We start from the raw sequence: 13427 nt of genomic DNA on the forward strand, positions 1-13427 counted from the left end.
CATCAGACCTATATTGTGAACTTTAGGAAATAATGATGGGGCAAAATAGTCACAACTCTTATGAGCTTCATTCTTGCATGACTCATGTTCAGCTTGCTACTCAGTAAATTGGTCTGAGATCTTCAAACAGAAAAGCACTATGCAAGTCCTCATGTTAACAGATAGAATGGTTCTGACTGTTACATTAGTTGATGGTTATTGTCTCTTTATCTGCAGCATCGACCAGGAAAAGAGCAGAGGATGAAGATGAAATGAAGAAACTGGCTGCCTGGGCTTCATAAGAGCATGGTCTTTTTATAACACCAAACATTATAGAGCAGAATGTAAGGAGCTGTACTGCTGTTTTATAACTGCACTGATGTACTGTGGTTGCATTTCATACAGGCTGGGTTTTTTTATGGCACATCTTGCTGAGACTAGTGTTACTGCCATATTACAAAACTAGCTGAAAAACCAGCAAACAAAATAATTAAATAGTTGCCTAAACCTTCAGGTATCATTTTTTTTTCCAGCCTCATCAAGAGATTTGTTTTATTATTAGTATCAGTTTTTAATAGGTACTATCTTACCATGTCAGTTGGTTTGTAAAACCCATGTGCCTCACACTCAAAGCTGGATTCATTTTTGAAATGAGAAAATTTAGTAAGTCATCAGGGCCCTATAACTAGAGGGTTATTTGAATATTTGCAATATTTGAATATTAGCAAAAAAGCTATTTGAATATTAGAATTTTTGAATATTAGCAAAACAGCTTAATACGTGTCCTCACTTGCAAGGTCTTTGAGCCCAAGAACTAATAACTATTCATTTGGACATGAAGATTCAAACAGTCTGCCTGGAGCAACTTCTGGTGTCCTAGATATTAAGAGGAAGCTCTTCTGTAGGCTTATTGAAGTGGGATGTGTTATTTGTTTCAACTGGCCAAAATGTCCCATGCACTTCTACAGGTCAACTTGAATTGTATTTTGGACTGTTTCTGACTAGATTACAGAATTACAGTGATCAAGGAAAGCAAAATGTGTAGGTTCTTACAGATTCCTGCCAAACCCTACTGATTTTCATTAAGCCAGTCAAAATTCCAGAAGAGATTTGACCTTTTGCATTCTTCTTCACTACCTTGTCTTTCTAGGATGTGTCTTTACTTTGTATAATGCTCATCTTCATCAAAGGAATTAGCAACACATTTTTAGTTACACAATTTCAAAATAGTTTTAATTTCTGAGCACCTGGTTCTTCTCTCTTACTCAGTTTGTGAATGGAAATAATACCAGTGTGTTGCACTTGCAGGGCCTTTTTAAACCCTGGTCAAAAGCTGATTCTGGGTTACTTGTAAAGTTGGTGTGTTACTGTTCAACTGACAGCATTTTAGCCTAAGGAAAAAATGCCACTGTTGAGTGCTAAACTACTGCATATATGGAGAGATTGCTGTTCAAATACAACCCAAAAATTAAATAGGCTGCTTTGTACTAACAAAGTATTAAATAAATCTTAAGCTGTATGCTAGTAGCATGATGTCAATCACAAGGAAAATGTAGAACAGTGTGGAGTTCCTAGGGGTGTAGGAAGCAGAGTCCCTGATCTAGGTTTCTTGTTTTTAAATGAATTTAAATTTAGTGATTTAGAACCACCTGGGAATAGTGGTAGACTTGGTTTCTGTAGATCTTCAGCAACAGAAGACTGACCCCTTCTCCTGCAGGCTTTACCCTGTGATTTGCTGGGTGTTCAGCTTCAACAGGCTTCAATAGCCTTCAGCTTAGTGGATTTTAGGTTAAGTATAAGTATATCATGTGTTTCTAGACATGGTCTGCTCAGAGCCTTTCAAGTTGAGCCCCATGGATGAAACCCAAAATGTATAAACCCTGTGGAGAGTTTGACTTTTTCAGGACTTCCATTCTCTGTGGAGAAATTGCTTTTGGATTGTATCTGTATGAGAGCTGAATCAAGCCTTGCCACTTCGGATAATTTTCTTATTGGAAAAAACTGTGAGTGTTAATTCTGTCCTAAAATTTGAAGGTACCAAGAATATATTCCCTTTTTGTTGAGAGTAGAGAAAGTCTGGAATTATTTAATTTTTGTTTTAAATACAAAATAAAACAGAAGAAAAAAAAAGACAGAACTGCCTTAAATTTAAAAATACATTTTGAACTCTCAAGGAGTGGGAAACCAAATACTAACAGAATGCTACTCAGTTTTAATGCTTGCTGAAATTCAGCATGAGAATGCTAGCTGAAAGCAGGAATACTTAGTAAAATATTCGAAGTTATTTCATATCCATTTGCTAACCCTTCTGGCTTGAGTCCTGTGTTCAAGGTGTGCAGTTTATGCAGGTCTCTGAATTGTGTACAGAACATATTAGCACACACTGGGTGTATGACTGTGCAAGGCTGGCAGTGTGTTTGTGGACACTTCTGGTATTTCTACATATGAGGCCATGCCAACACAATCCAATAGTTAGTTTGGAAAAGCTGGCTTCCAGCCTCTGTTCTTGGTTGAATTAGTAGTTTAACAATGCTTAGCTCTTATATGCACTTGGCATATTCAAAGTGCTCTACAACCTAATGGGTTTCTAAGCTTCCATTTTGAAACTAAAGTGACTTTCAGTCTGCTTTGGAAAATGTGGGCCTACTGGTTTTGAATAAGAGATTTCCATGTGAACACCCGTCACTGGAGACAAAAATAATCTTGTAGAGATCTGCTCCTTTGCAAACCAGAGTTTGACTGCTGACCTCCAGCAATGTTTTGGCCAAATGTTGATCCTGAAGAAGCTTCAGATGTGTTCAGCTTATTAATGTTCAGACCAAGCACTTTAAAAACAGAACTTTTGAAAGGTGAAGAAATGAAAATGAATATTCAGGTGAGCTGCTCTGAAAGCTTATGTATAGTGGCTGGTGATCCTGAAAGCCAGACTCATGTACCAGTTCATAAGCCAGGATGTGAGGTTGGTGAAATTATACTCAGAAACACTGTAGTGATACACAGAAATGAAAATATACCATGGACCTCTGTAACTGGAGTGTTTGTTGCTATATTTTTTTTGGGACACCAGTTTTCTTCAAGGGAAAAGGGGTTGTAGGGATTGAATTCAGCTGAGGGAGTGGCTCTTTCCTGTGTAAAATCAGATAACAGTGGGACAAATGGCCCTTTCTTATTTGAACATATGCCTCCCTTCATGCCAAGATGGTATTTGTTTAGTATGTAAGTAGTTGAGAGTGAATAGTGTCAATGTGTTATTGTAAATGTACCCTATTAAGTGGAACATATTTTACAGGAGGACTGTGGCAGCAGATGGTGTACTATAACTGACTTCCTTTCTTGTTGCTTATTTATTCTGAGATTGTTTGTTTCTCATAACAGGCTTAGACACTTTTAACCTGGATAACTTTAAAAAGGGGAAAAGATATTAATAAAAAGTAAAACCAATTCATGTATGTATATATATATATACACTGTAAATAAATATTTTGGTGTCATGTTTTTATTACATGATTTTATTAAGTTTCTTTTCCCATCAGGCAAAATTCTAAGTACCCTCCTTACCCTGTCATTAGGATATAGTGCTCTTTTAAAGGATGTGAGAATATTTTGAAACATTTTTTTGATGTATTAATCTTTCAGCAGCCAGTTAGAATTCAAGAATTCTTTGAAGTTGATTTGGTTAAAAAAAAAAAAACCAACAAAAAACCACTTACATCCCAGTCTAAGCTGTGGTGTTTGGGCTGCATTCCTTCACACTTAACCACTGTGTTGCAAGAAATTATTTTGATTTAATATATCCAAAAGACCTCCCTCTCCTCCCCTCTGACCTGAAGATCTCATCATTGTTTCAGAAATATGTGTTTTTCACTTTCCAGGCCTTACTTGAAAGGCAGAATGATCAGGTCTTTTAAAAATGAAAAAGAAAAAAAAATATGATAGGCAAGAATGAAGTGAAACAAATGCAAAAGGCATTTTTTTCATTAATCTTACTAGAATCTATTTAAAGTCTGTGTGTGTGTATAGTGTCTCACCTTTTACGTACACACACATATATTTACATGTATGTATAAAATGCTGGAGCAGTGATTTAGGACCACCATCTGGTGGGGAAAGGTTTCAATTGCTTGGGCATCTTCTCTTTTCCTCTTTTTAAGTCCTAAGGGCTTTGTCACAAAATGCCAAGGAGCAGCTGTGGTGCGAGCACTTCTGTCTGTGTCTACAGCTGTGGGGGGTGGAAGAACAGGATGAGTGTGCAGGGGGGATATTTAGAAAATCTCACTGTCTTTCATGATGTAGGGCTTATATTATTTTAATTATGTCATTTTTTTTAGAAAAAAAGAAAAATTTAGTCTCAAAAATTATTTAGCAGCACATCTGAAGAATTATAAGTAGTATAATTTCAGGTAGCTGTCATGTTTTCTCATATCTGTCCCCATTGCAGAGACTGTGGCAAGACCCACCTTCATAGTACTGTTGAGTCAGGTGTATATTGTAGGAAAAGTATACCTGCTTTATGTGACCTTGATCATAGTTTAAATGGTTTGTTTTGTTATCAGCATGTAATTACCTGGTCACCACTGGACTACACTCTTAGGATCAATATCTGCAGATCAGACTAGATTATATAGTTATGAAATGCTAATATGTGCCTAGAAATTTCTGAACAACCTTGTATACCTAAGATGACTGCGTCTCACAGGGTCACACGGGCCCCTCTGCTGCCCTGCTCCCCTCCTCTCCTGCACACTACATTTGTGGTTTTGTATTTTGCCTGTATGTAGGCTAGCTGACTTTCCCCCCTGCAACTAGAAGTCTTCTGATAATTCTCTGGTTGCTGTTTACTACAGTTGACTGTCAAATTCCTCTTTACCAAGATAAACTTTGGGCAAATGCCATCTTGGGGAGTTTGGGCTTGACACTTACACAGCCCCTTACAGCCTGTGCTGTCTCAGCAGCCACTGCTACCCAGGCTGTTTTTAGGGCAGCAGGGCAGTATAGGTACCCTTCAGCTAGCTTTCTCAAAGGGCAGGCATCCAACTCTGCTAGGATTGAAAGGCAAGTTGAGGATCTGTGATTTGACCTGAATTTAATCAAATAGATGGTAAGTAGGCCAGTTGTCCGAGCTGGTGGTCTGCTCCCATGGGGGTGGTAAGTGCCAGTACCTCCCATTCCCATTGATGTGACATCAGCTTTCACTATGTAAGTCTTATGGGGCAAGGAGTGTTCTGTGGGTTCAAACAGGATTTACAACTCCACCCTGAGTTTAGCACCCTTTCCTCAAGAAATTAAACTTGCACTTTAGGAGTAAAGTGAGTGCTTGGATACATTTAATTTATAAATATATCCAGATAGCTTTACTTTTGTACTCAGCTTACTAAAGGGACCTTGGTGCACCTGCTGAACAAACTAAACTCAGCTGCAGACTGCAGATGCATGAGTAGGGTTGTTGTATTACCCCATACCTACCTATTGTTTGTACCCTCTGTGTATACAGGGTGTTGGAGTGCCTGGTGTGGCTGCTTTGCTGCCCACCAGCAGCGGTGATCTCCATCAGGGCCAGGGCTGGGACTCTGCAGACCTCCAGGAGGAGCTCTGGGTTCAGCATACAGCAAGAAACTCCAGTAGGCTGGAAAGGCTGCAGTTTTCTCACAGGACCTGATTTCAGTCTTACTGCTCATGCTGGAGGAAAAGGCCTGCCTGGAAGTGCTGCTCAAAAATCAGGGGTGAAACTCTCCCGCTCCTCCCACTCTTCCCACAAATCCCCACTTGTTCAGAGCTAAAATGCTCTTTTAAATACTAACCCACCTTCTTGGCTGCTTCTCTGGCTTCTGTCTCTTTTCTTCCCTTCCCCTGTCTATGGCCTCTTTGGCGCCCAGCTTTGTTCCCTGCTCTGCACTAATGTAGGAGCTCTGAAGCAGATGGTCATGCAGCCCCTTTTCTACACACTCAGGCCACAAAGAGCTAAGACCAACCTCAAACGTTTAAATCTGTTAAAAATACTATTTTCCAAGAAGTTTAATACTGACTCAGTGATTTGTGCCTTGCAGTGACCAGCTGCAAGCTGCATGTTGTTGGAACACGCTGAGGACACTGAATTGCAAGAGGGATTTCTTGGTCAAGTCTGTCTCTCTCAAGTCTGTCTGTGAGGGTTCAGAGCACATCAGTCATTGTGAGGTAATGTCAGTGCTACTTTGGGTTAGGTGGGAGCATGTGAGACATGCCTACAGGGAGGTATTGCAGCTGCTGGTTTTGAGGCTGTTCATGTGTAAAATTAATCACTTCGATTTATTGAGGATTTGGATCTTAAAAGGTAACTTTACCAAGGAGAGTGTTTATTTGGCACAGGAAATTCCATCTGAACTGACACCTTCTTATAGTTGTAATGCAGTTTCAGAAGTTCATAGATAAACATAGGTTGGAGATACCACCTTGCACTTTTCAGGTTAAAACCTTCAGCTCCCAATGCTTTGCAAGCAGTCAGCAAAATATTTTAGTCAATTCAGTTTAATGAGCTAGAGAAAAAAAAATCCCCCTGTGTGAACCAAGTAGTTCTGGAAAAGGTTTGTAACAGCACTAACCTGAGAACAGATCTTATCTGTATTGTAGCAGACACTTGTGGTTGAACACAAAGGACTTAATATTATAAAGAAGACAATAGGAGAGAAAAAATGATGGGGAGAAATGATAACAAGTTGAGACACTAATTTATGTAGCCTGAGAATCTGTCTAGAGCACATATTGTGTCTGAATAAACTGAAATCTGAGTCAACAGCTGCTTCACCAGAGCAGAGCATAGAAGCCTCTTTGTTGAGAGAAGAGATCTTGTCCTGTGACCTTTGGATAATCATGAGTCTTGTGTAACTCACATCATTCGAAAAGTGAAAGATTTGGTCTTTCCGTGGTTTTCTAGACTCAGATGTGAAACTTGTCTCACAGAGGATGCCAGTAGTGAACTACAGCATGCTGACAGCAAAAATAGATAAAAGTAACTATTTGCACGTTCTGTTTCTCATGTTAACTCACAGCAAAGTTGAGCTGAATTTTTGATTGTTTAATGCTCTTTCATCATACATTACTTTGCACATTAATTTTGCTGCATTCTGAAATTATTTTTTAATTGCTCGTTTAGGTAGGAACAACTAAGTCAGATATGATCGGGTTCTCTGCAGTTATCTCTACAAGAAACACATTTTTGGGCTGCTTTTGTACACCTAAGCAGGAGCAATGTCTCTATAGGCACACAAACATCTCACTGAATCTTAGTAATTTTTCTGCAAAAGATTAAACAGAGTGAGACAGTTTTCTCATCTGCTTTTTCCAATGCAAGTTATTATCCCCTTGCCAAATTAAAATCTAAGAGGAAGCTCCCGATGTTTTTGTTAGGTTTACAATTATCCTACAAGCTGTACTGCAAGATTGCAGAGAGACTTAGATCGGTTGGATGGATGGGCAGAGTCCAACAGCATGAAGTTTAATAAGTCTAAGTGCTGAGTTCTACATTTTGGCCACAAAAATCCCCTACAGCATTACAGGCTGGGGACAGTGTGGCTGGACTGTGTTCAGGCAGAAAGGGACCTGGGGGTGCTGGTCGACAGCCGGTTGGATATGAGCCAGCAATGTGCCTTGGTGGCCAAGAAAGCCAATGGCATCCTGGCCTGCATTAGGAATTGTGTGACCAGCAGGAGTAGGGAGGTCATTCTTCCCCTGTACTCAGCGGTGGTGAGGCCGCACCTTGAGTGCTGTGTCCAGTTCTGGGCCCCTCAGTTTGGGAAGGACGTTGAGATGCTTGAGCACGTCCAGAGGAGGGCAACAAGGCTGGTGAGGGGCTTGGAACACAAGCAACGTTTGTGAGCAACGTTTGAAGGAACTGGGGGTGTTCAGCCTGGAGAAGAGGAGGCTTAGAGGTGACCTTATTGCTCTCTACAACTTCCTGAAGGGAGGCTGCAGACAGGTGGGGGTCGGTCTCTTCCAGCGGGCAGCAACTGACAGAACAAGGGGACACAGCCTCAAGCTACGTCAGGGAAGGTATAGGTTAGATATTAGGAAAAATATTTTCACCAAAAGAATAATAAAGTACTGGAATTGTCTTCCCAGGGAGGTGGTAGAATCACCATCTCTGGATGTGGTTAAAAAAGACTGGACATGGCACTTGGTGCTATAGTCTAGTTGAGGTGTTAGGGCATAGGTTGGACTTGATGATCTTAGAGGTCTCTTCCAACCTCATTATTCTGTGATTCTGTGGTTTCTAAATTCATAATGCATATCCACACACAAAAAATAAACTTCTCAGAGCAAGACTTCTTCTAAATGTACAAAGCAGCTGCCATAATAGGGTAGAGCTCTTGCCTATTGCCTCTGCTTGTCCCTGTAACAGGTGTATTTATCCTGCAGAATGAGGGGGAAATGGAGACTCCATCACACCACAAACAATCCACCCCATAACCTGGTTACCAGAAATGCCTAGCAAGGAGCCACAGGAAATCTGGAAGGAGAGATCTGGTAGTTTTGCCACATGTTGCAGCTGCTTCCTAAGCTCTATCTATCTATCATCCATCCATCCATCTATCTATCTATCTATCTATCTATCTATCTATCTATCTATCTATCTATCTAATTTATGTATTTTTCAGACAATGCAAAGCAGTATGAGATCTTGAAAGGTCAATGTACAACCTTCTCCCAGTAGATTCTTGTCAGATGAATAATGCTTGACAAACCCATGTTAACTGCCAACCAACCAAGTGTTTCATAGTCATCCTCAACATTTCCATAAAGCAACTGTGGCAGCTGTGGTTTCTTCTCAATGAAGGGCATTAATACACATGAGAAAACAGATTGAGAAAACAGAGACTTGTTTCTCCACCACATGCAAGCATCCTAGTGTGTTCAATTTGAACTGGTAGAAGAAAGGAATATTACAAATCTAGAAGCAGCAAATAATTTATAAGCAAGGATATTTAAACCTACTTGAAATCCAGTTGAGATATCCCAAGACAAAGTTCCTGTATTGCACAGGCAAAAGTCTCACTGGATCAGCAAATCATCTAATTTTAACCTGCTGACAAGTCAGGGGGATCAGCAGTAACCCTAGGACTGCACCAACTGTCTTACTGTGCAATTAAGGTGAATCATGTAATTGCTTTCTTCCTCAGGTTCCTTGTTTGCACAGCAGAGGGAAATACAATACCTATCTCTCAGATACAAGGTGGGGACAAACTTTGGCGAGCACTCTGGTGATGCTCAAGTCAAACAAGTGCTGAATATGAATCAGCAAGTCTTTAGGGTCTCCATGAAGAGCTTAAAAGGGCTAAAAAGGGAAAGGTCTCCATGAAGATTGTGTTGAAAACCAGGGAAAACATAGGTTGGAGCACTGCTTTTGAAGGCTGTTGTGGTTTGACATGGTAGTGAATTTTTTCCAGGAAGTTGGGTCAAACCAATCAGTGGTCAGGTTTGGATATTGGCACCTGGAGTGACCACTGAAAGTATGGACACGCCTCTGAGAACACAGGGGGTTAAAAGCAAGAACTCCCAGGAGAACTGTCTCTTTTGGTTCCGGTCGTCAGAGAGTGCAGACTCCCCCCTGCCCAGCCTTAGGCTGGGTGGGGGAGGGGAAGCCACGCGGCCTTGTCCAGGTAGGCCGAGGGGGCTGAGGGTCTGGAACCCAGCCAGCTCCTGTGGACGGAAGGGTGGAGAGAAGCGGAGATGCCTTTGCCCCCCCCCATGTGGGAAAAAGAGACGGAGAGCCTGGCGGCACCTGGAAATCTGCCGGCAGAGGAGAAGGAGAAGGGGGGGGAAAATGCCAGCGTGGGAGGCGGAATGCCGGACTGAGATATCGGCCGTCCAGGAGTCTGAACTTTTAACCCTTTCGAGGGAATGAGGGCTTTTTGAAAGTATTACTCCTCCTTGATTTGTAGTGGAAGAGAGATAGTCCGGGACCTGAGATGTTAGAAGAAATATTTAGGTGGGAGGAGATGATGAAGTAGCTTTTTAGCTGGACTTTTCTTGTTAGCCATGGACTGAACCAAAATCTCCTGCAATAGAGACTGCATTTTAGGGGGATGCAGTGGTGACCCAGGGAGACCTGTTTCAGCTTCGAACAGCACAAGAATGGCGAGAAACGAAGAGAGTTGAAGAGGGAATGGTGATACCCTCTGTCTTCAGGAAGAAGATGAGTCCTGTTTTTGGACCCCTCGGCCCCAGGGGAAAATGGGGGGGACTGTAGTCCCAGGATGAGAAACTGAACTGTTATATCTTTGGGTCCGTGGCAAAGCATCCTTAAAGGAGCCCTATGAGCAGTCTGTCCATGCACGGTGGTGAGAGCACTGTGACCTGGAAAGGAGAGTGTCACACTGGCAGATTTTTCTTCCGGGCGGTTGCCATGTGTGACAGGGAAACACAGGGGGGCAGCTGTGTTTCCTGGGGGGCCTGTGGTGCAAGAGAGACTTCTCTCTCTCCCTTGATAGTTTAAGCATAGATTACCTGAAGGGTGGTAATTTGATCAAGAATCCCGGGTGATGTTTCATGGCTGGGTGTGTTTAGAATTGGGAGGAGGAGGGGTGGTTTTAAAAGGTCTTCATCCTGGATTTAGTTTATGTGTTTTCTGTATTAGTAGTAGTTTAATAAAGTTTTTTTCCTCTGTTATTAAGCTTGTGCCTGCTCTGCTCTGTCCCTGATAACATCTCACAGCATTTATTTAGGGAAGGTGCATTTTCATGGGGGTGCTGGCATTGCGCCAGTGTCAAACCATGACAAAGGCTTAGCAAAGGGTTAAGGTGCAGAACCTTTTAACTTCTCTTAAAATAGATGAGACTTGGCCACTGCTGAGAGTTGATCCCAGAATCCCATTTATTGGGCCAGTGCTTTCTTTAATCAGCCTCTGCTAGAAGAAAGACCCATGCTGAGGGTTTCTGCATTGTGGGGAGTGATCTCTTCCTGACAGGTGATGCATGTGACAGGTGACATCCCCTGTCTCGCAAAGCCAAAGGGTTCAGCTCTGGCTAGCAGGGACTTCTGAGGACTGAAATTATTACTCCAAGTTTACAATCCCACGTCCACACCTCCTCTTTCTCCAGAGCCATGCTGCCCTGCTTTGCAGTTTGCAGTATTTGCGAGCCATACCAAAATTCCAGCCTGGGCTGGATGCTTTGATATCATTAATGAGACAGAAAAGGTACAAGTCATACAAACAGGAGCAGGAAAACAGTGAGGATCTGGGAGAAATGCACAAGAGAAATGCACTGAAGACCATTTTTCTCAATGTCAGGTGGATGTTAAAGGTATAAAAGGGCAAAGAGAAGCTTTGCCAGTTTCATTAGCCATTCATCATTAGTCTTCCTGAATTTTAATTTCAGTGTCAGGTGCTGCTCTGTTGCAGAAGGACTTCATGTAAAAAAATTCTCATTCTCTTAAGTAAGAACAGTGTACACATCAGGCTTTCTGATTTATCCAGCTAAGCAGAATTATATTTCATTACTCAGCCAATTACAGAGCTCCTTCAGCCTTCCTGTTACATGACAGTGAAAAATGCTTGTCTTGGAAACATCTTGGTTGTGCACATCCTGTGCTCTGGGCAGCATCAGTGTAACTCTGCCTGATGCTTGTTAAACAGGATTCTTCAATCCTAATATCACTTTGTTTTGATGATGCTGGATAAACCTGCAGTTTGGGGCTTTTAAATATGCCCACCGGAAGAAAAAAGATGCTTTGTAAGTGACATGGAGTTATACTTAGACATGTATCATGACAGCCTTTTCCTTGCTCTACAACAACCATCAGAATAGTTCTGAACTCATCAACCCAAGGAGAAATTTCAAGAGAAACATTTTGTATAGTATACATCTAGTTATGTATAGTTTGTATAGTATATATCTAGTATAACACTCAAGGTACCCAGCTGGAGAATAATTTGTAAACTGACCAACAGTCACTATCTGAGGATGACATTTTTGTGATTTGTATCTATTACAAAATAAGGATATCTATAGATACATTAATATTTTATTGTTTCATATAAAGCATGTTTATGCTAAATGTTTAGTATTTTCCCTATTTTTCCACTCCTCTGAATCCACACAGTTGCATCAGAAACAAAAGGTAAATAAAATCTTGGCAGATCAAGAAGACTGAACAGAAGCTCTGGGCTCAGTGTTTTCTTTGCAATGCAGAACCTGAGAAGGACTGAACACAAAAGGTTGTCCTCTGAAACAATACTGGGATAAAGGTTAGCATGGTGAGGCTGGCAAAGGAACACCAGTGCTATGGGAGGTGTTCCTGAATGGGTTACAATTAACACAGAACCTAAACCACTCACAACACAAACTAACAATTAGTGGAGAAGCAGTTCTGATCAACAAATGAGTGAACAAATTTTTATTTTCAAAGGGGAAAAATGCTCAAATCTAAGCTATGGATAAGTTTCTTTTGTCCTCTTTCCCTTCTGTCTTTTCCATTCCCTCTCATCTTTCCTCTAGGAGGTTAAGATCCTATGCATTGACAATGTGTTGAAGATCATAAAAATGCAGAACCACCAACTTCACTGGTCAGTACATTGACTGCTCAGCCAGAGTACAAACTCTTGTAAGAGACATCTTTTGGAGATGGCTGCATTATCAGTTCCTAGATTCCTTATTAGAGTCAAACAAACATGGATGTGAGGATAGAGTTCAGTTACCCAAGCATCCCTTACAGCAACTTCTGTATTTTGTAGGAAAAATATGTACCTAGTTTGGAGTGTTGGAACTGTCTAGTAATTTGAATGTTCTGATCTCTTGCATGAAGACTTAATTGAAATATAGGAAGGAATGATAGGAAGAAAGACCCCTGGGACCTGGGGTGTTTCCTATAACCATGGAGTGTTTCCTATAGGATTCTTCCCTTCCTTGGTGATTTGTGACCTTGATCTATTGGTTTGTGCTATCTGACATTTCTAAAAAAAACTGATTGTAGCAGCAACTTCAGAACTTAACTTTTTTGAATTCCACACCACTCACCCAACATGTATCAGAGCCTGCCATAGCTAGCAGAGGAAAAACTCTTCCACAAACAAACCATGTGAAATTTCCTACAGAAAGTTCTACTCAAAATCCCATTTTTTCTAGTAGAAGAAATGCTGCTCCTTTGTAACTACATTTCAAAAAAGGAATACAAACTGCAGAGAAAAAAATCAAATTAGTGTTCTAATGAGCTGCAGTGAGTAAAACCCATGTGTGGAAGACACCATCTAGAACAGGAGCTTTCCTAGTCCCTTTTCACTTCAACTGTAAAACCCCAACTCCTTCCCCTGACAACAATGATGCTTAAGACAAAGAGGAGAGCACGAAAGCCCACAGGAAAGTGCACCTTAAAGGCTTCTCTCTCCTACCACTGTCAGGTGCTGTTTGGTGAATTCATTTCCTTCCTCCTTGAGCTGGTTCAATTGGGACTATTGTACTCACAGCTGATGTTGTATGTTC

At 41.2% G+C, this 13427-nt stretch overlaps 1 protein-coding gene across 2 annotated transcripts in view; it reads left to right on the forward strand.

Moving 5' to 3' along the window:
* Window positions 1-13427, forward strand: part of CHMP4C (charged multivesicular body protein 4C) — a 37152-nt gene that overhangs the window by 13385 nt on the left and 10340 nt on the right. Inside the window, exon 5 of one of the 2 annotated variants that reach the window (XM_053941808.1) lies at window positions 217-323. In XM_053941808.1, the coding sequence (XP_053797783.1) occupies window positions 217-281 (65 nt within the window). In that variant the 3' untranslated portion in view covers window positions 282-323. Of the gene's footprint in view, window positions 1-216; window positions 3482-13427 lie in introns of those variants that run through there. The other variant, XM_053941798.1, reaches the window with a different exon arrangement.

This window comes from Vidua chalybeata, chromosome 1 (assembly GCF_026979565.1).
Source record: "Vidua chalybeata isolate OUT-0048 chromosome 1, bVidCha1 merged haplotype, whole genome shotgun sequence".
Lineage (NCBI taxonomy): Eukaryota > Metazoa > Chordata > Aves > Passeriformes > Viduidae > Vidua > Vidua chalybeata.